The 20,810-nt window shown below is 41.9% G+C and overlaps 1 protein-coding gene across 1 annotated transcript in view; it reads left to right on the top strand.

Annotated features, from left to right (window-relative positions):
• The window catches only part of Ust (uronyl 2-sulfotransferase), a 274,167-nt gene that overhangs the window by 105,963 nt on the left and 147,394 nt on the right, over positions 1-20,810 (top strand). Inside the window, exon 2 of the mRNA XM_038339559.1 lies at positions 7,022-7,065. Coding sequence (XP_038195487.1) covers positions 7,022-7,065 — 44 coding nt within the window. The remainder of the gene's footprint in view (positions 1-7,021; positions 7,066-20,810) is intronic.

Below are 20,810 nucleotides of genomic sequence, written 5' to 3'. Positions count from 1 at the left end.
AGCACTTGTACTCACATAAAGAGATGTGCACATATAAGCATAATTAAAAATAATTTTTGAAATCTTTTTTATAATGAAGATGTCTTCGGGATGTTATTTATTCATGGACTGAGTAGACATATAAGAGCGTTTTAAAGATATTTTTGTAAAAATACTTAGTAATAAGGCCACTTGTTTTAATTCAGTGGAATATTGTTTTATTAAAGCTTAAATTGTGCTAAGCAAGAAATTTCTCAAATTATAAGAAATGCATCGACTGGAGACCTCTGGTACATTGTGATGGCAGCTGATGCGTGCTGAAAAGGACCTCCTGGAGAAACAGAACCCATGGTCAGAGGTGCAAAGTGGGGCATTAGTATATATATATTAGTATATATATATATATATATATATATATATATATATATATGGCAAGCATGACGCTGGGGCTGCAGTGTTCCTTTCCACAGTGATTCCTTCATAAATAGTATCGTATCAAAGGCCCAGACTCCCAGGGGAGACGCAGCCATGTGAGACTTGTGTGGTCAGTAACCAGAATCTTGTGTGCAATGGCTTGTTCTGGAGAAACGCAGAGAGGATTTCAGGTTTCCACGGGACCTGGGGAAGGAAGGTGTGAGAGGAGCTGCGTGTGTTTGATCTGCATTGCCATGGCCTGGAGGCGGCTTTCTGATATTGACACTAATGCATACCAGGGTTTCTATTCAGGGAGTGGGTACTAAATGTTTTGATTCTTCAGGGACCTGCTCAGGCAAAAATAGATCTGCTAATGTGAGATCCAGAGTCAAGAATAAATTATATCCCTCGAGGTTGTACAAGTTCATTAGCACGTTGCTGAGGGTAGCTCAAATAATTGCTTAAGAAAGGGTACAATTTAAGAGGCCTATCAAGATAATATTAGAAAATAATGGAAAACATCAAGAGATTATATTAATGCTCACTTTTCAAATTATAAGTTACTTCACTAGCTTCAAGACTTCCTTTGTTTTTTTTGAGTAATAAATGCAATTCTAAGAGCAAAGAGTAAGTGATAAGATTGGGTAATGTCAGAGGAGGGACCGTGAGTTCTTTCTTTGTGGTTGCCATGGTACCTCTATAAAGACAGCAAAAGGGTGGGGTAAGGTCAATTTAGCAGGCATTGTTTTTCAGTGAACCACAACCATCCTCCCAAAAACATATATCATTTAACAAGTATGATTTGGAATTTTCCACACTTTTATATCAAATATAAATAATGCTGTTGACAAATGGGTCCACACTGGTAGAGTAGAGGGTGACCCAGTAGGGATGGGGGAGAGGGAGCAGGGGAGGAGAGGAGGGAGGAGGAACTGGGATTGGTATGTAAAAATTTAATTAATTAATTAAAAAATAGTTAAAAAAGAACAATGACTCCTCATTGAGGGTTTGTCATGTTTCAGAAGTTATTGTGTGTTCTGTACCTAATAGATTTAATTTTACCTTTAATTTGAAATGTATATTTGCATTTAATATGGTTAATTTTCTTAACTGTGGCATAAGGTCTTTGCATTACAAACGGGCGTTTTTATCTCAAACAGCAATAACTACCAAGTGCCGTTCCCAGGTAACTCAGCTCCAGGGTAGGGCTGGGATTCGAACCAGGTCCTTTGATTCTGGAGCCGGCAGCTCTGCTCTCTGTTGTGCTCTGTCACCCCTCAGTTCCCCTAGTGCTGTCTTACCTAAGGCATTACATCATTTCCCTGGGGAGTCTGTTCTACTTCTCCTCCAGCATAAGAGCAAGTACAGCTGTTTAACCTCTGCTGTAGTCTGATACAGCGTTGAGATATCCGTTGAGTTGTCAAGTCTGAAGTTTGACTGTGAACCTGGCCTTTAAATGGCTAAGCCATCTCGCTAGCCCAGGCCAACAGTCTGGCAGCTTCTTATGACTGTGTTGTTCTCTCGAGCATCCTCAGATACAGCACTTGGCTCATCTATGCTGCTTAAGTTCCTTTGCTTCCTCGCCATCAGTTCCACAGCCTGGAGACAGGAGGTGGCTCTTTGGGTTGACGCTCACAAGTGTCTTTGCTTTAGATTTCCCAGGGGACTTCTTCAAGATCTTATGGATACAAACAAAATGTGTCTGAGGATCGTATGTGAGTGCCCTGGCTTGTTAAGTCACGCTGAGTCTGGGAAACCCCAGGCAGATGACGGATTTACTCACTTACCTTCTCATTGAACTTGAGCACAGGGGTTCGCAGAGCTGCATACTAGCTGCAGGAACTGTGCACGCTGAAGTGCTCTTTTACAGGGAATGTTGGAGTGTGGGAAGGGTTTAGAGTAAGCGTTGAGGTGACCTTTGCTGGTACCTTTTCAGGGAATTTCTTTACACCACCTGGGGCAGGTGTTACTTCAACCTGCTTGGTCACCAGCCCTACAGCTGGTAGCTCTGTGATCACGCCTGGTCCATCAGCACTCACCTTTGACCTGATGTGTGTGTAGGAATCTCTCATCACCCTCGATGGAGGTGACCTCTGGTGAAGGTGAGCCCGGAAAGGATGCATTCCTTCTTTGCTTCTAGAAAAGTGGATTTGGCCTGAGTTGTGAAATATATTCATTTGTGTTGTAGCTCAGTGGCTCTCAGCCCTGGCCAGACATTGAAGGAACTTTTTAAAAATACCAACTGCCTGGGACCCTTTCCAGAATAATTAAATCAGCGTTTCAATGCCTGGAGCCTGGCATCGCACTTCTGCAAAGCTCTTAAGCAAGTGGAATGTGCAGTCAGGAATGAAAGCCCCGAGAAGAAGATGGACAGGCACAGAGGTGGCTCCTACCCTGCTGCTGCTATTACTAGAAAAACCGTTAGTACTGCTAGTGAGTACTTATTAGGTGCCTACTGTATACATACAGACATTGTTCTCAGGATTTTCATCAAGTGTTGTCAGCCTCATGATTTTCTTACAAGCTGTGAGTGTTGTTCTTGTTTTACAAATGTGCATATGGAAATCTTTGAGGATGTAGAATATTGTAATCTGAGTAGAATGTCATTCTTTTGGGGGTGCTCCCTACATCAAAAGCAACGTTTAGCCTGCTTGCTAGGTATATGTCTGGCTTTCCATATTCATTGTCTGGTCATCTAAAGCTTCAATGGTTCTCGTATGGTTAGACTGTTGGTTCTGCCAATCAAGATCTGGATAAAGCCTAGCAAGCAGCCAGAAGTCCAAATCATTGGCCACCTAGTTCCTAGTGTCAGCCCTCACCTGAGTTTTTTTTTTTTTTAAATAAGGCATTGCTGAAAATAGTTTCTAAGTAGAGAGACCCTGATAATATGCGCCATGGGAGACCCTGCCGACTGTTCAAGCTGTAGCTCCTATGCTCTTAGAAAGAACATACTAAGTGGATGGTTTCTTCCGCTCTGTGGATAAGCTTCCTTAGAAGACTCTGTCACAAAGGACAGCAAGAGTAGGATGGGATTTAGAGTATACAGGCACATGAATGTGAATGTGGTGTCAAATAAGAGCACATCCTCTGTCCCAAACCCGTCCTACTTAGCCTTCCATTCTCTTTTCCCTTTCCAGAACTCATATCCTGACCTCTACACTCAAAGTCCCTGAAAGGCTTAGGATGCTTGCTTATCTCTCTGAGAGTCCACACTGAATATAACCATCTGCAAGGCCGATCAGCTTTGTTATCTGGGAGCCTATTCTGACCAATGAATTTTAATAACAAATTGTTTTCCTCTGATCTTTGTAGCGAACAAGTTGCCTATTGCATTTTCAAACATCCTGGCAGTTTCAAAAGTCTAAGATCCTAGGATAAAAAGCTCTATACCAAGGAATTACAGCCACACTTTAGGAGAGAACTTGGCTGTGCATATCATAGAAATACCTGTCTCCAGGTAGCTTTGCGCTAACCCCTGCTCCCCCACCCCGCCCATCCCATGAACCTCTGTGGCCAGTGTATGGAAGACATTTAGTGCCTCTGGGCTATTATTAGCTAAAGAAGGACACATATCATGGTCTAACACAATTACAGGACCTTGGAAAAGAGTTGGTAGTGATGAGGCCTGTTCCTTACTGTGTGTAGAAAGAAGGGTTAACTAGAGTTGGCTTACTCCTTCAGCACACTGGTTTTGAAAGTCTTCTATAAAGAAGGGAGGGAGGAAAAAGGAGGAGAAAGATAAGAAGATAATAAATCTTAAGATGTGGTATATCTTCCTGAGTGGGATATCAATAATAGTCAGACTGTAAGGGTCTGGTTTTTGCTGTGTCTACTGGCTGTGTCGCCTAGGTGAAATGCTTATGTCCCTTTGTAAGGTCTTTTTTAGGGAAAAAATATTTTCAAAGTGCCTGGTAGGGTCTGGCTGACTGGCTCAGCAGTCAAGAATATATACTGTTCTTGTATAGAACCCAAATTTGGTTCTCAACACCCACGTTGGGTAGTTCATAATTGTCCATAACTCTGGCTGTTGGGGATCCAGTACCATCTTCTGGTCAGCAAGGGAACTCACACATGTGCCCTTACACATATGTAGATACACAGCCATACACATAGATGCAAATGAAATAAATCGTTAAAAAGCATTACTTAGGTCAAGATTATTATATCATCTAAAGGTCAAGATAGAAACTTCTTTCTTATTTGGCAATTATGTCTTTCTATAGAATCGTAAGTGTTCTGTAAATGGTGACTAAACACACGAGGATGCTGGGAGAACAAGTGCATGCTGGCATGGCCCTACCACTTCCCTCCAAGGTCTAGGGACATCCTTCGTGCTCATCAGGACCTCTGGACTTCGTGTTCCTTATCGATAGTTTTAATGAACTTCAATTCCTATGGAAACTTTTAGAATTATAGAAGCATTTTGTTCTTGAAGCCATTTTTGAGTTTAGAGCAGGATACCCGGGAAGCATGCTGTCTGGAGGGTGAGGGATTTGTCACTTCATTTGGGGGAAGACACATTCCCACAGTGAGCGCTGTGCTGGTTGCATTATTGTAGGATACTGTCTTCTAGACAGAGGCAACTCTCTTTAGATATCTTCTCTTATTAAGTCTGACATTGATCTTCCTATCCGCATATGTGCCCGGTGGGGTTTGGCACAGTAATAAGCCTCTAACAAATTGTTCATCGTGTTCACATTTAAAGGGTTCCCCTCACCTTGTCATGCCATGGCAGGCATTTATGTTGTGTCTCGTGGTGTAAAGTGGACCTTGCTGTCTGGTTATATACACACATGGCCAATTAGAGTACAGTCCCTGTGGATGTCAGGTGGGTTGTAAATCAGAAGACCACAAAACAAAAGAGATCGATGATGACTCAGGGTGGAAAAATCTGTGGGCCAAACCCTGCTTATTTATTGAATTTGGAAGAATGTCCCCAGTTGAATGATCCCTGGCATAAACTCTGCTTCCTTTTTTATTCCAATTTTCTAAGTTATTTTTATGGTGTACCGTCCAAAGTACCTTTCATCTATTCAAAGTAGGACATTTATCATATTCCCCAATCTATTATTTATAATACCTTCACTTCTGGTGTTTTCACGTTTATTCCTGTAGCAAACTTTATCATCTTGATTCCCTGCTGGAGATTTCCCTGGGTCCTTGAGTTCTCCTGCTGGCTTGGAGATTCCAGGCAGATGTCCCCAGATGATCCAGCGTCACATGGTAACATGTGCAGTGCCCAGGCTACAAAATAATCAGGATGGCAAGATGCTTAGCTTCTCAGATAGGCAGATACCTAGACACACTGTCCTGTCTGAAGTTCAATGGCTGTGTCACCACGAGCAGGTTACTGGAATCCTCAGGTCTCTGTTTTTTTCCTCTGTTAAATGGGAGCAGTTCTAATCTTCCTCTGAAATTTGGATCTGTTAAAGCACTATTTATAAATAAAGCACTTAGCAAAGTTTCTAAACTTCTTTGAGTCACATGTATGTGTGTGTACATGTGACATCTGTACAGGTATGTATGGTTGACACTGAGATGTCTTGTTTAATGGTTTCTCCACCTTATTGTTTAGAGACAGGGTCTCTCCTTGACCCTAGATCTCTCTATTTCCACTAGAATGGTTTGTTTCCAGCATCTCAGACCTGAAATAATCACACAGAAACCATATCATTTGCAGTACTGATTGCTCGATAGCTTAAGTGTTTTTCTGGCTAACTCATATCCTAAACTAATCCATTTATATAATCCATTTATATTAATCTGTGTATCGCCATGTGACTGTGGCTTATCAGGTAAAGTTCTGCCCAGGGTCTGTCTCCAGCGGGGACTACCTAGCTTCTCCCTGACTCAGCCTTCTTTCTCCCAGCATTCAGTTTAGTTTACCCCACCTAAGTTCTACCTTGCTATAGGTCCAAAGCAGTTTCTTTATGCATTAATGGTAATCACAGCATACAGAGGGGACTTCCACATCACGGATCCAAACTCAGTTTCTCATGCCTGCGTAGCTAACACTCTCTCTCTCATACCACTGAGTCATCACCCCGCCCTCCTGAACCTCTTTTTGCTCATTAGGAAGCGATAACCATGTACTGTGAAAACACACCAGCAGGAGACTATTAATCACATTCAAGCTAAGCTGGAAAGATGAAGGAAGCTGGCAGGTGCAAGGCAAACTGGAGAAACAGGGTCGAGTTCTCCAAAGTCTGGTTCTAGGCCCAGCAGTGCCTGCATCACTTGATTCCTGGTTCCGAAACTTGCACAGCTGCAGAGCCACTGGATCTGAACGGGGGGAGTGGGCTGGGCAGTCAGTGTGTTAATCAGTCCTTCAGGTAACAGATGTTCATGAAAGCGTCAGACCCAGTGGTCTGAATACATTCAATAGGTGCCGGTCATGTGTTTCTGCCTGTAGGTGCTTGTGTGCATGTTTACCCATGTGAGCCCCTGCCAAAATTATCCAGATGTGTAACATCAACACAAATGGACAGAGCGGTGATGAATTACCCCATTTCCCTTGGTACTTTTGTAGGCTAGAAATATGTCTAGAATGTCCTCTTTTTTAATGACTTTACACCAAATTATTTTGGGAGCTAAAAATTTATCATTGAATGTTCTTTTTTCCCCCTAGGAAATTCCACTTACTTGGATGACCATGGGCCACCTCCTAGTAAGGTAAGGTCATTGTTGTCTCATAATCTGCTTTTCCCTTAGCAGTGCTCATATGCTAATACATTAGCAGCTCCCGGGCCTCCAGTGAACCCAGCGAGGTCCCTTCTAGCCATGAGTTGTTTAACAGCAAGCAGTAGATGGATGGTGTCAAAAGAATCTTCAGCTTTAATGATGAGGAACCTGAAGATCCTAAAGATGACCAAAGTGACAGGGGAAGAAAATAACATTACTTAGTCTTTAACTGGGCATTGTTACCTGAGACTCACTTCAGACCCTTGTCAACCTCTTCTGAATTCCTATCTCATTGTCCTTGGCATTGACTGGTTTGCTTTGGGCCTTGATGTGGGGTGCATGATGGAGCCTCCCCATGGTGTTGGACCTTGGGGTGAATCTGTATTGACATACAAAAGAGTTCCACACTAGCCCAGAATGGAGTATAACAAAGGTCTATTTATCTAGGGGTAAACTCACAGAAAGAGTAGCGATCTGCAGTCTTCTGCTTGCCCTGGGAACTGGAACCAAATCCAGCAACCAAGAGGCCCTCGCATGCTTTACATCTGCATTTATAGTACATAAAACCACACCAAAGTGGGCAGGTGTCTTAAAGGCTGTTGGTTGAAGAAGTTCCCACGGCACGTCTCATTTCTATCAAATTTTCTCTGGCCCACTCTGGATGGATTGCTCCACTCATGCCCAGTTTGTGTCCTCCCGTGTGTAGTCCACTGACTGTGCCCCGTCACTACCCTATGAGCATTTTCACTTAACTTTTTTGGTGACAAACAGTTAATAATTGTAATTTTCCTTCAATTCTCTATTTTCTTGAGCTCCATGCAAGTCAAATGCAAATTTGATGAAATATGGGGGGTAAAACAAGCAAACAAAAAAACCAACCCAAGTTGAAGATGGCCTTGGCATGTGAGGAAATTCATGTAATACAGTGGGATCTCCTTATTCTAAACGTAGTTCTCTTATGCTTTTTTGACATGACATTTTCCCTTTGTTGCAAGTGATGGTAATAGCTGGCCAGCTCTTGGAAGATGCCATCATTGACAAAATCAAAGTTGGTCACCATATACCTGTTGGTGATTTTTTTTAGCTAGATTGTGAAAGCCTGAATGTCCTTATACTTGTTTTTTTTTTTTAATAAATATTTGACTACTGGAGGCAATATTTGCCAAGTGCGGTTGTAACAGTGTTGAGAAGACATGATGTTTAACTTCCACCACACCTTCAAGCCTGAGCTTTGAAAATAGATTTTACTCATGTTTTTTTTTTTTTTTTTTTTTTTTTTTTTGTTGTTGCTGTTTTGAGAGACAGATTTTCTTATCAGCCTATGCTGGCCTTGAACTCACGTAGCTGAGGATGACCTGGGATATTCAATCTCACCTCTTGAATGCTGAGATGCCAGTCATCCATGGCCTCACTTGGTCCTATGTGATGCTTGGGATCTAACCCCAGGACCTTATGTGTGCTAGGTGAGCACCCTAGCAATGTAGCTGCATCTCCCGCCCCTTGAAAAACTATATCTGAAGATGCATTGTGTATGGCGCTATGTAAACCAGTTAATATTCTGAGCATCAGCTTTTTCTGGGCAGAGTTTAACTTAAATAACTGCCTAGCAGCCTATGGGATGTGAAAAGATCTTCACCAATCCCACATTGGACAGAAGGATGATCTCCAAAATAGACAAAGAACTCAAGAAATTTGCCATCAAAAGAACAGATAATCCATGAGAAAAATGGACTACAAACCTAAACAGAGAACTCTCAACAGAGGAATCTAAAATGGCTGAAAGACACTTAAAAAAAATGCTTAGCCATTAGCCATCAGAGAAATGCAAAATGAAACAACTCTGAGAGTCCATCTTACACCTCTCAGAATGGCCAAGATCAAAAACTCTGATGACAACTTAAGCTGGAGAAGATGTGGGGTAAAGGGAACACTCCTGCATTGCTGGTGGGAGTACAAGTTGCTACAGCCCCTTTTGGATATCAGTATGGCACTTTTTCAGAAAATTAGGAAATAACCTTCCTCAAGATCCAGTAATACCATTTTTGGGTATATACCCAAAGGATGCTCAATTGTACCACAAGATCATGTGCTCAACTATGTTCATAGCAGCATTGTTTGTCATAGCCAAAACCTAGAAACAACCTAAATGCCCCTCGACTGAAGAATGGATAAGAAAAACGTGGTACATTTGCACAATGAAGTACTACACAGCAGGAAAAAATGACATCTTGAAATTGGCAGGTAAATGGATGGATCTAGAAAACATAATATTGAGTGAGGTAACCCAGACCCAGAAAGACAAATATCACATGTACTCATAAGTGGCTTTTAGACATAAAGCAAAGAAAACCAGTCTGTAATTCACAATCCCAGAGAACCTAGACAACAATGAGGACCTTAAGAGAAACATGCATGGGTCTAATCTACATGGGAAGTAGAAAAAGACAAGATCTCCTGAGTAAATTGGGAGCATGGGGACCATGGGAGAGGACTGAAGGGGAGGGGGGAAGAAGGGAGGGGAGCAGAAAAAAAATGTAGAGCTCAATAAAATCAATAAAAAAGAAAAGAAAAATAACTGCCTAGAGCATAGGATGTCCAAACAGCACTCAACACTGAACAGTTACAGTCAGTAAATCAGCAGAGGCCTGTGCTTGCTGGACTAGCATTAAGGTTATTGATGATCTGTGGAGTATGGTTCATCACAATTGAAAGGTGTCCTACTGTTTGATCCATTGTGTGGTGTTTTGTGGGGAGGTGCTGTGTGGGAGTTGTTTTGGATGTTACAGACACCAGAGACACCAATGGGAAGCAACAACAAGGCAAATAGTCTCCTAGAGGAGCAAAGGGATGCAGAGGATGCTGAGCCAAAGGTCAGGAGTTCATCTAACACGTGTATTTCTTGTTCGTGTATATTCCTCAGTTCAGAGAGGCAAGTAATGCCTCCTCGTTGAATCCATTGGATTGGACTATGCAACCCAGAGCTGGAATCTGAATTTGAACTTCTTGTTCTCATCCCAGGTTCTTCCCGTGAGACCGGGGCTCAAATATGTGCTAGTATCAGAGTTATCTGGACCTTATTTGAATATGGTGTTTGAGTCCACGATCTGCAGTAGGGCCTAAGAGTCTGTATTGCTCACAGATACCCAGGGTGCTCACAACGTGTGTCTGGAGTCCACACTGAAGAGTAGTTCCTGTAAAAGCCATGAGTGAAGGAAAATATTCCCCCAGACCTTTGCTGTGCCGTCTTCACTGCAAGACTTATTATGCAAAGGTTACTTATTAATAAAATGATGACTCACCGTCATCAAACATTTTTTTTTTTCAAATTTTAAGTGAAACATTTTCCCTTGGATCAACAGCCTGCCCAGGAGGGAGGAGAAAAGAGACAGGAAGAATCACATAAGGATTCTTAACCTTGGTGTTTTTTTCTCTAGTAGGGTAGGTGGTGCTTTTGTGCCTGTGCCCTGGCCTGAGGACAGGCAGAAGAAGTAGGGACATTTTGTATGGGTCTACTGGCAGGTTGGTGGGGTTTTTACTTTAAGTACAGTCTTCTGCCCAGGCTTTTTTTTTTTTTTTCCTGAGCAGACGCCTCAAGCCCACTTGACTTTGTAAGACAGAAACCTTAATAACAAGTGTACAATGATGGGCTAAAAGACTCTTGTATGTGGAAATATTTTTGTTCGTGCTTCTGACTCCTGCCACAGTGAAACTGAACCCTGAAAATGTTGAATACAGCCTTCCAGATAAAGGTCCCTGGAGTGTCTCCTGAGGCAGAAGGCTAACCATTTAGGCCTGCAGACCCCTAGCTTAGGTAGAGCCATGGTAGCACCCGGAGGATAAGAGCTCACGCATGTCTGGCCTCTGGAATAAACACACCTGGCAGAAGAAAGCAGGATGGAGGCCAGATCATAGTTTTCATATTTGCTTAGCACTCAGAAATAACTTCTTGATGCCAAGACCAAGGGTTGAGATCTTGATAAAATAAGTTTTAAGCCCTGAAAATATACTGAGTTCCACCAGTTCTCTTTTATTAAAAGTTCAAGCCAACAAGTTTCAGATTCCATGAGTTCTAGCCATGTGGGGAATGGGGTGTGCCACCCAGAGCACACTGGGCCCACTCCTCTTTCTCTCTGGGCTCTTTATAAGAGAAAAATGAATGCCTGTGATTTTTTTCACTCGGTTTTGAAATCTCCTTGGACCCCACAGTCTTTGAGTGAAGCTCTTACCAAAAGGCTAGTTTTTTTTTTGTTTTGTTTTGTTTTTTTTTGACAACCACTTTTTATCACCACTGTGTGGTGTAAGGATGGAGCCCCAATGAGAATGATCACGTGCATCTCTAGCAAATGAAATGGAAAGATATTCTTGAATACAAAACCAGGCACAAAATAGCATGAATGTTTTCCAGTGTAAAACCTGGAAGGCTTCTAATGTTTTGCTCTTTTTAGATGGGGTTTCAGGAGACGCATCCCCCCCCTTTACTTATACTTTTGTGTATTATTGGGGTTAATTAAATTAATGCCTGGCCATTTGAAAAGTCACAGAAATTAGTTTCCTGGGTAGGAGAAGACTAAAGTTGAGCTTAGGAGACAGCACACTGAGAAGCTCGTCCCATAGGACCCTGCCTGATCCTCTCTTTATGTGGGATGTCTGTCACAAGTGGGAGCAGCAGCAATTAGCACTGGTGAATTCTGTTAGTGAGCGACTACAGGTTATCATTAAACATGTCTGGGTTTTCCAAACATGACAGAGCAGGAGACCTGTTTGAAACAACGCTAGGATAAAGAAATCACTACCTCTAGTTAATCTATATCTCTTCCCTGTTGACTGAGGAGTCTGTCCTGCCCAGTTCCCGCAGTCTTTAAGTTCCAAAGAAATGACACAGAGGTCTGCATTAATTATAAACTGATTGGACTATTAGCTCAGGCTTCTTATTAACTCTTATAATTTATATTAGCTTATAATTCTTGTCTGTGTTAGCCACAGGGCTTGGTACATTTTTCGGCGAGGCAGTTACATCTTGCTTGCTCTGTGTCTGGCTTCCACTGTGTCTGGGTGACAACTGCAGACTGAAACTTCCCTCTTCCAAGAATTCTCATTGCCCCATTTATACTTCCTGCCTGGTCACCGCGCCTATACTTCCTGTCTGGCTACTGGCCAATCAACGTTTCTTTAAAATACAGGTGACAGGGTAAAGACCATTGCCCCAAAGCAGTTCCCAAGTGCCAAAAAACCTCTGCCAACCACTTCATATGCAAATTTACTCTCTCTCAAGCTCTAGAAAGGAGGTAGTAATTTTAAAATTCTTTATAGTGCAAATAAGAGATCTGGATCCCAGGAAGGCTGACTGATTTCCCACAGGTCAGACACCAAGTGTTAGAGTTCAGATTCTGTCCCAGGGGTGTACAGTGTTAGGACCCATGCTTTTAATCATTTCAAAATGACCAAGTAAAATACAAATACATTTTATTCTCTATTTATGGGGTTCTACATGTTTCAAAAAAAACCTAGTATTTTGATTAGGGTATAAAGATTTAGCCTTCAGTTTCCAGAAAAAAAAATAGTCATCACCACTTACCATTTGATTTCCAGGGACACTTTCAATGTTTTAAAGCCAATTCTTCCATGTCTACTTTATCTGTTTTTTTTTCCCAGTCATTTTGTTTGTATGTTCATTTTTGTTCTTTGTATATTTTCAAACCATATACATGGCAATACCATTTTATGCCCACATAGCCAAGATGGCCAGGCTTTGTTCTTTTCAGAGAATATCATTTGATAAGGTCCTTTCTCTTAAATGACTGTATAAAAATACCATATGTCCTTCTTGTCCTGGTAACTATATGGTCTGCTCATGGACTCTTGATCTGAGAGAATTAATCTAGGCTGCCATCATGTGAAGATTCAGAGTTGAAGTTTTCCCACCTGTGCTCATCATTATCATCATCACTAAAGTCTTCGTGACCCCTGGGAAAGGTCATATGGCCTACCGGTTGACAACTGCTAATAGTGCCTTTGGCACTTCTTTCTGTCACTTCTCTTTGTGTTAGGGTCGGGGTGACGGTTCCTAAATCCGCTTCAATGGACGCTACAAGCAAAGTACACAGAATGCTGCGAGTGTGGTCGAGGGCTTGCCCGCCATGCATAAGGTCTTGGGTTCAATCCTTAGCAACACTGAAGAAAGGGAAGAGAATGAAGGGGAGATAGGCAGGGAGAGAGAGAGAGAAAGAGAGGGAGGGGAGAGAGAGCACAGATCACAAAGGCGCAAAGACAATCTGTCCACCCCACGCATTATTTCTACCTTCTGGGAAGATGAACGATGTAATTATTGGTTAATGCAGTAAGCAATGAGAAGGATGGCATAACAATGACTGTTTATTTCACTAATGAACCATGTCTGTAGGTCTACACCATTTAATACACTAGCTGGTAATGTTTAGATTGAAATTCAGGAAGTAAACATCTACACTCTATTTGCACTGGTCACATTCCAAATTCTCCATGGCCGTGTGTGACCAGGTTCTGTCGTGTAAGATGCCACAGAATAACTTTCTATCATTTTTTTCAGTGTTCATCTTTGGAAAAGGCCTCAGAATAATTGGTGCTTGATGGACGGGTTGTTAATATGGATACAACAATACTGTGTGGTCTAACTAGGAAAAGTAACTTCACTAAGTTCTCATGATGGGTCTTAGGGTTTCACCCTCCCTCCTTCTGTCTCTGTCTCTGTCTCTGTCTCTCTCTCTCTCTCTCTCTCTCTCTCTCTCTCTCTTTTTCTCTCTCTCTCTTTCCTTTAAGGTTTAGTGGATCCATATGGTAATTAGAAAGTAGAAGAAGTTTTCTTCTCTTTAAAATTAGAATTGCTTAAAAATCAAACAAACACTATAATTGGCCCTAGTGGGCTCTGGTTTATGTTGAAGATTAAACTATATAGCTGATGTCTATTTTTACTTCTCAAAGCATTTTCATATATAACACTATATATGAAATGCATACTAATCTATTACTTTATTTAAAAATTATACATATATGAGAATAGGGCCAGCCTGCTCTCATTTTATTCCATCAAGATTTTTCTAAATAAGATCCCATTTGCCGAGAGCTGGGATTGCAGGCGCATATCACAGAAGCAGGGAGACCAGAAGATCAAGGTCATCCTTGGTGTCATGGTGAATTTGAGGCCAGCAAATGGGATCTTATTTAGAAAGACGATCTACACAGATGTAACAAATGAGAAGAGGGCAGACCCTATGTACGTTGTGAAGGCTTCATAAGAAGAGAGACTTGGGCTCAAAGACAGAGATATATTAGAGAATGACTTGTTTTCCCCAGGCTTATTGGGGACCCCTGCAGCTAGAGCAGGACTTGGAGCAGACAGCTCCTCTGAGATTCCCAAGACACAGGAAACTGCGCTCGCCTCATTTCCGACCTCTGACTCGCATCTGATATGGGAGACCACATCAAATTATCTTAAGCCACCCAGTGTTTGCTACTTTGGTAAGGCAGCATTAGGCAGAAATATAAACGGGCTGCATTTAATATCTCTATCGACCAGAATAGGCTTTATTGTTGAGCAATGTTACGTTACTGGATTTGAGTTAATAAGTAGCGAGACCATTGTTAGAAGCTTACCAGAGCATATAATTTTTCTAAACAACATTTACTGTTACTCGAATCTTAAACTGTCCCAACCTTCCTTTTTCACTGCTCCTTATAAATAATTTTAAAGATTTGCTTGTTTTATCATTTGTCTGTGGGTGTTTTGCTTGCACATATGTGTGCATCATACCCACAAAGGTCAGAAGAGGATGTCAGATCTCCCTGAAATTGGACTTATAGTTAGGAAGTTGTAAGCTCCCGTGTGTTGCTGGGAATCCAACCTGGGTCCTCTGCAAGAGCAGCCAGTGCCCTAAATTGCACAGCATCTCTCCAGCCTCTTGCTGGTTTACTGGCCCCAACAATTCATTCCAGTTACTTCTCTTTGAAATGAACTTCTACTGTTCAAATTGTCTTTGTATGTATAAAAACATATATGACATCATATTTTTCTTGAAGAAGAACCTTGGGTGACTTCATTTGAGAGAAGGTCACTGAAGTCGGGTGTTCTTACTGCCACAGGGGGTGGGGCTGGGGAGGTAACAAGAAAAACAGAAACATCTCTTGACCTTTTAAAGAACATGGCCTTATTTCTACACACTTCTTAGCCTAACATTTAACAACGCAACTGCCAAAACCATTAAGACAGATTTCATCTTGTTTCTCTTCCCTTCCCTCCCCCCACTTCAACAACTCCCTTAATTCTAAGACCATATTCATTGAGAGACTTAAAAATTACTTCTGGAGTAGAGAAAGCAGAGTTCCATTGTTTTCTTAGAGTCTATAAAGAAAAACAAAACGTTTTATATTGTAATAGGTAGGACACTTGACAGGTTTGAAAGCACAATTACTTTCATGCTATTGTGCCAAGGTTCAGTCAATTTGGAGAAGGGTTCCGAATCTAGAAAGTGCCTTTTCCCTAAGGGCAGGATCACAGGAACACACACATGCACACACACATGCACACACACACACACACACACAGACACACACACACACACACACACTCACTCCCTCCCTCCTTTGCTCAGAATCACCTTTAAAGACAGGGGCTGAGATGCAAGAAAATGGTGCATTTCTTATTTCTTTCTCCCAAGCCTCCAAACCTGTAGGTGCAGCCCACATCAGCCTCATTTTCTTCTTGTCTGTGAGGTCCTGCAAGAGGTAAACTAAGCCCCAGGGAATTTGGGTTGTGTGTGGCAGTTTCTGCGGCATATTCTATTCTACTGTGGCTCCCGATAAGTAGTGGGCTCCGTGCTCAAGATCCTCAGTAGCCAGCTGTCCTTCACAGCTGGAATGCTCCAGTTTATAGTATCTTCCCATCTTTCTGTAGGGTACTTTAACATTGCAAGGGATTCCTAATACAAAACATCAGCAAGACTAGTAAATATGCACAAGGTACCAGCAGTTGCATTTACCATAGTACCGAGCTAACTTGTCAGATTCTATGTTCTAACCTGTTTGTTCTTCATTGCTGGAATGGTGGACAAGAAACAAGGGGTGGATTTGCACCTCACTTCAAATCCTGACATATAGACAGTGGTCCTCCAATCGATAACCACATTCAGACCTCTTAGTTATTTTCTTCCTCCTTTTATCTGATTGAGATGGTTCAGGACACTAAGCATGTCCACAATCCACCATTCTTGTGCTTCTGAAGCATCTGTTTTCAAACTTGACTTTACCTGAAGTCAAAAAAAGAAAGAAAAGAAAGAAGAAACACAAAAGGGAAACTGCTTTATGGAGGAATCCAATGCACCGAGTAATAGGTTTGTGGTTAATGATTCGTGATAAATATATCAGCTGCAGAGAAAGAACTTAACAAGGCAGAGCAGGGCCCAGAGTCGCCATCAGCGCCACTCTAGTGAGCACGACCTTGAAAGCATGACCTTGAAGGAGTCGCTGCTTTGCCCTCATTCCTTTCCTTCCTCTTCTGATCATTGCAGAGGATAAGAAAAGTCATGACTTGAACTTTTGATTTTTAAATCATTCCAAAAGCCTCGAAGGCCTGCGGGTGCCGGCATGAGCCCCAACTTTGGTGTTTCCTGTGAGATGGGTCACTTACAGCTCAGAAGGCAAAAGAATCTTCCCACGGGAAACAGGTCAGCCTTACATAACAGTGTGACCGTTTCTCTCCAAAGCTGCCCATATGCCCCCCTCACGCTTCACACCCTTCCCAGCTCCCAAGCCATTAATGTAGAAGTGTTGGCCCAGATGAAACGCCTCCTCAGGGGTTAGATTTCAGTGGAGGATATGTCCAAGTTCAGATGCAAAACTTTTTCTAAATTTGTCTATTTTATGAGCATGTAATGTGTTACCAAGAAGAACATCATGGACCCATTTCTCCCTTAGTAATTTAAGGCTAAACTAAACATATCTTCATCATTTCTAAAAAAAAAAAAAAAAAAAGAAAATTCTGGGCAGCCACAGCCTTAAAAATGTTTGTTTTATGTAACTGTTGCTTCAGCATCTTTCCCACCTCTTGGAAGCCCCCCAGAGAGACCGTTGGCTCTTGGGAAGGTCTCTTCAGGAGCTAGCTCAGGGGCCTGGGCTGTTTCCATCTAGTTTCCTCATTAACAGGAGGTCACTATGGGGACTTTTCATTCCTTCATCCTGAATGTGACATAGCCACCTCTCTGAGCTGTCCAATGTCCAGACTAGATAAAGGTTCAGCGCACCTCTCTGAGGGGGCTGGGAAGTCAAGCACACAAGTGCCCTGAGGAGTTTGTGTCACAGCCACAGGGCCATTTACTTGCCGGCAAACCATGGGAAATCTTCATCTGTGTTATTGTAGCTTCCAGAATTTCTGTTAGGAGTAATTCCCGGTGCTTTATCTGAAAATCTACTCTGTCTCTATGGACGTTGTTATTCTTGGTTGTTCGGAAAGTTTACCATTTCATGCCGAGGGTGTGTCAGCTTCGTGGCCTCATCCAGTACTCAAGTGAACTTCGTATCCTGGAGATCAGTGTCCTGGGAAATGAGATGCCTTCTTTTCAATGTGTGATTTCTCCTCCTGAAGTTCACTCTCTGGTTTTCTGGCCGCTTCTTACTTGCAGACTGGTTTTCCGGAATGAACTGGCCACATCTCTTCTTTCTTACTTTGTCTTTTCATCTGTCTGGAAAAGCTTTTTAATGGAGCCAGCGCCATCGGCTTAAGGTTCTTTTTTGCTTCATTTCAATTTCTAAGAGCGTGTCCTGTTATTTCCTGAACATTGTTGATCACAGTGTCCTTTGGTGCCACATAGGGCCATTTGGTAAATTTATTTTAAAAGGTTAGTCTTAGATATTTTATATTTCTGACTGCTATTCTTAATGGAATCTTTTTTTCTCCCACTATATTTGAAGCTAATTGTTGTGATATTTAAAACTATTAATTTTTTGTGTTTTATGTTCATGTTATTGAACTTAACTTTTTAATTATTATTTTATTAATTTATGTGTAAGAGTGTTTTGCCTGCATGTATGTCTGTGTACCACATGAAGTTGCAGAGACTGGAAGAAGGTGCCAGATACCCTAATACTGGAGTTAACATTTGCATGTGTGTGCTGGGAATTGAACCCAGGTTTTAGAAAGAGCAGCTAGCGTTCTTAACCACTGACCCATCTCTCCAGCCCATATTACTGAACTATTAATTGTTCAGTCATTTAAAACTTATTCTTGAGGTAGAACATGGGAGAATCGGAAGGAGGAATGGGCAAGGGAAATGATATAATTGTATTTTTATTTTGAAAATTAAAAATATTGTTTTCAAACCCATTTTATTCTGTGTGTGTGTGTGCACGCACATGTGCACATGTGAGCATATCTGCTCTTGGAGTTCAGAAGCTGGTGCTCAATCCCATGGAGCTAGAGTTGCAGATGCATTCAAGTTGCCGGTCACAGGTGCTGAATGGCAAGCTCAGGTCTTCTGAATTGCAGAATGTGCTCTTAGCCCTCAGCCATCTCTCCAGGTCCTTAATTCTTACTCTTAATGAGGAATGACACATCCAACAAGCAGCATTCATTTTACCTCTTCCTAATCCTGACTCTAATTTTCCAGTTACTTGAAATAATTAAAGTCTGTGGCTGGGATAGGTATTGTACTAGCCTCATGTAACCCGCCTGTAGAACTCATACCTGGAATGTAGTAGCATTTGGTAAATGTAGTAGCATGAGAGAATAGTAGTACAGACACTGTTGTTGTGTCTGAAGTTTGAATGATATTGACACGTTTTACCCTTATATCTAAATCTAATTTATAGTCTGAATATTCTGTTACATTAGCATGATTTTCTCAAAAGATCTTCTAAAAGTATACCGTGACGTGTGTGCTCTGGCCCCTAGCCCTGCATTTGGAAAGCTGTCACCCTGAGTTTTCCTTCAGAGGACTAATGTGGGAAAATTGATTGGGGATAGATGGATTGATGAGTGACATATTTTTTTTGTATCAGCGTTTGCCCTAACTCAGCATTTTGTGGGTCCCTCAGAAGAAAAGATGCTCAGAGGGGCTGGCGAGATGGCTCAGTCCCTGGCTGTTCTTTCTGAGGGCTCAGGTTTGATTCAGCACCCACATGGGCAGTAGCAATCACATGTAATTCCAGCTCCAGGGTCTGCTGCCTTCTTCTAGTGCCCAAGGACACACATGCAAGCAGGCAAAGCAGCCAAGCACTTAAAATAAAAGTAAATGAATCTTTAAAAACATTTTAAAAATTGTTCAGAAATTGCAAATGACGCCTTATTTTTGTCGACATAAACTACAGGGCCATCTGGTAAGCTTAGAGTCGCTGTCAGGTGTCACCGTGGGGTCTTCCACTCAGTGTCCATTGTCCAAAGGGCACTTGGCATCCTTGAGCAGAGCACTGGACTGTGTGACCATGCAAGCTGTGATTTAGCTACATCAGAACGATGGGGTGTGGTTATAGTCATCAAGACTGAGAGAGGCATCTAGGAATTAGAATGATGTTGAGAAGTTGAGGGATAGATTGAACTGGCTATGATTGCTGTCACAAAGGACAGGGGCTTTGGGAAAGTATCCACGTCTATAAAACCAGAGAGAATAGTCTTAAGAGAGAGGGCTCTTTACAAGGTCCTTGAACCCATCCCTGGTCTGTAGTTAAGCAGATTCAGTGTCCCTTAGATCTGAAATAAATATGCCGAAGACAGAAGGAAGACATTCTGCATCTTATGGGATAGTAAGTACCTGGACTTCATTTGTAGTGATGATAACCTATAAATCAGCCCCCATAAAAGTTTATATATATATTCAAAAATGTCAAAACCACAGTAGGTTTGGAAGACAACACGATCCTTTGGATGGATGCCTAATGTTTTAAAACTGATTTTCTTGAATCCAATAAATCTGTTTATGCATAATAGAGCCTGGGAGTCATTTTCTGTGGGGAAGAATACTTGTTTAGAGCTTGGAGAGATTGCTCAGTGGCTAAGAGCACTTACTGCTCTTGCAGAGGACCTGGCTTCAACTTCCAGTACCCACAATCATCTCTAATCCCTGTTGCAAGGGACTGGACAAACATACACATGGTGCACATACATACATAAATGCAGGTAAGATTCATACACATAAAATCAGATTAATCTTTAAAAAAAGAAAGAAAAGAATAGTGGTGATTTGCTTCTACATATAGTTTAAGAATGATCGGGTATCTCCAACCCATTGTCTGAGGTGCCTCTGCCTTCCTTAACCTTTCTCTAATGCTTTGCCTAAATATAGCAACTCATGCAGCAGATAGAGCAGGGTGCTCGGTCATGTGACCCTTTCAGACTAGGACTTTGAAAATCTTGGTGCAACCCTTGGCTCTCATTCTTACTAGTCTTACTAGTTAGTTAATATGTGGGGGGTGGGGTACTGGGACGTAACCTACCTTGAACATCCTAACCAGTGTTCATCCCTAGCCCCTTACTGGTTTTAGGCCTAGCAAGGGCAACTACTCTCTTGGAGATTTCCATGGCTTTGAACAGGAGTTAAATCACAGTATCCCTGTGTTCATGACAGTCGCTGTTTTGGGAAGTAGGAAGGTGGCCAGTTTCTGTGTCACTAATGTCTGAAGATGGGATGACCATTTTTCTGCACCTTTGAGTTATCTGTTTTTCCTCAGATCTCTGAGGGGGACATCCTACAAATGAACAAGATAGCCTGCTGTTC

The sequence above is a fragment of the Arvicola amphibius genome, chromosome 8, assembly GCF_903992535.2.
Source record: "Arvicola amphibius chromosome 8, mArvAmp1.2, whole genome shotgun sequence".
Classification (NCBI taxonomy): domain Eukaryota; kingdom Metazoa; phylum Chordata; class Mammalia; order Rodentia; family Cricetidae; genus Arvicola; species Arvicola amphibius.
This window is presented reverse-complemented; position numbering and strand designations above follow the sequence as displayed.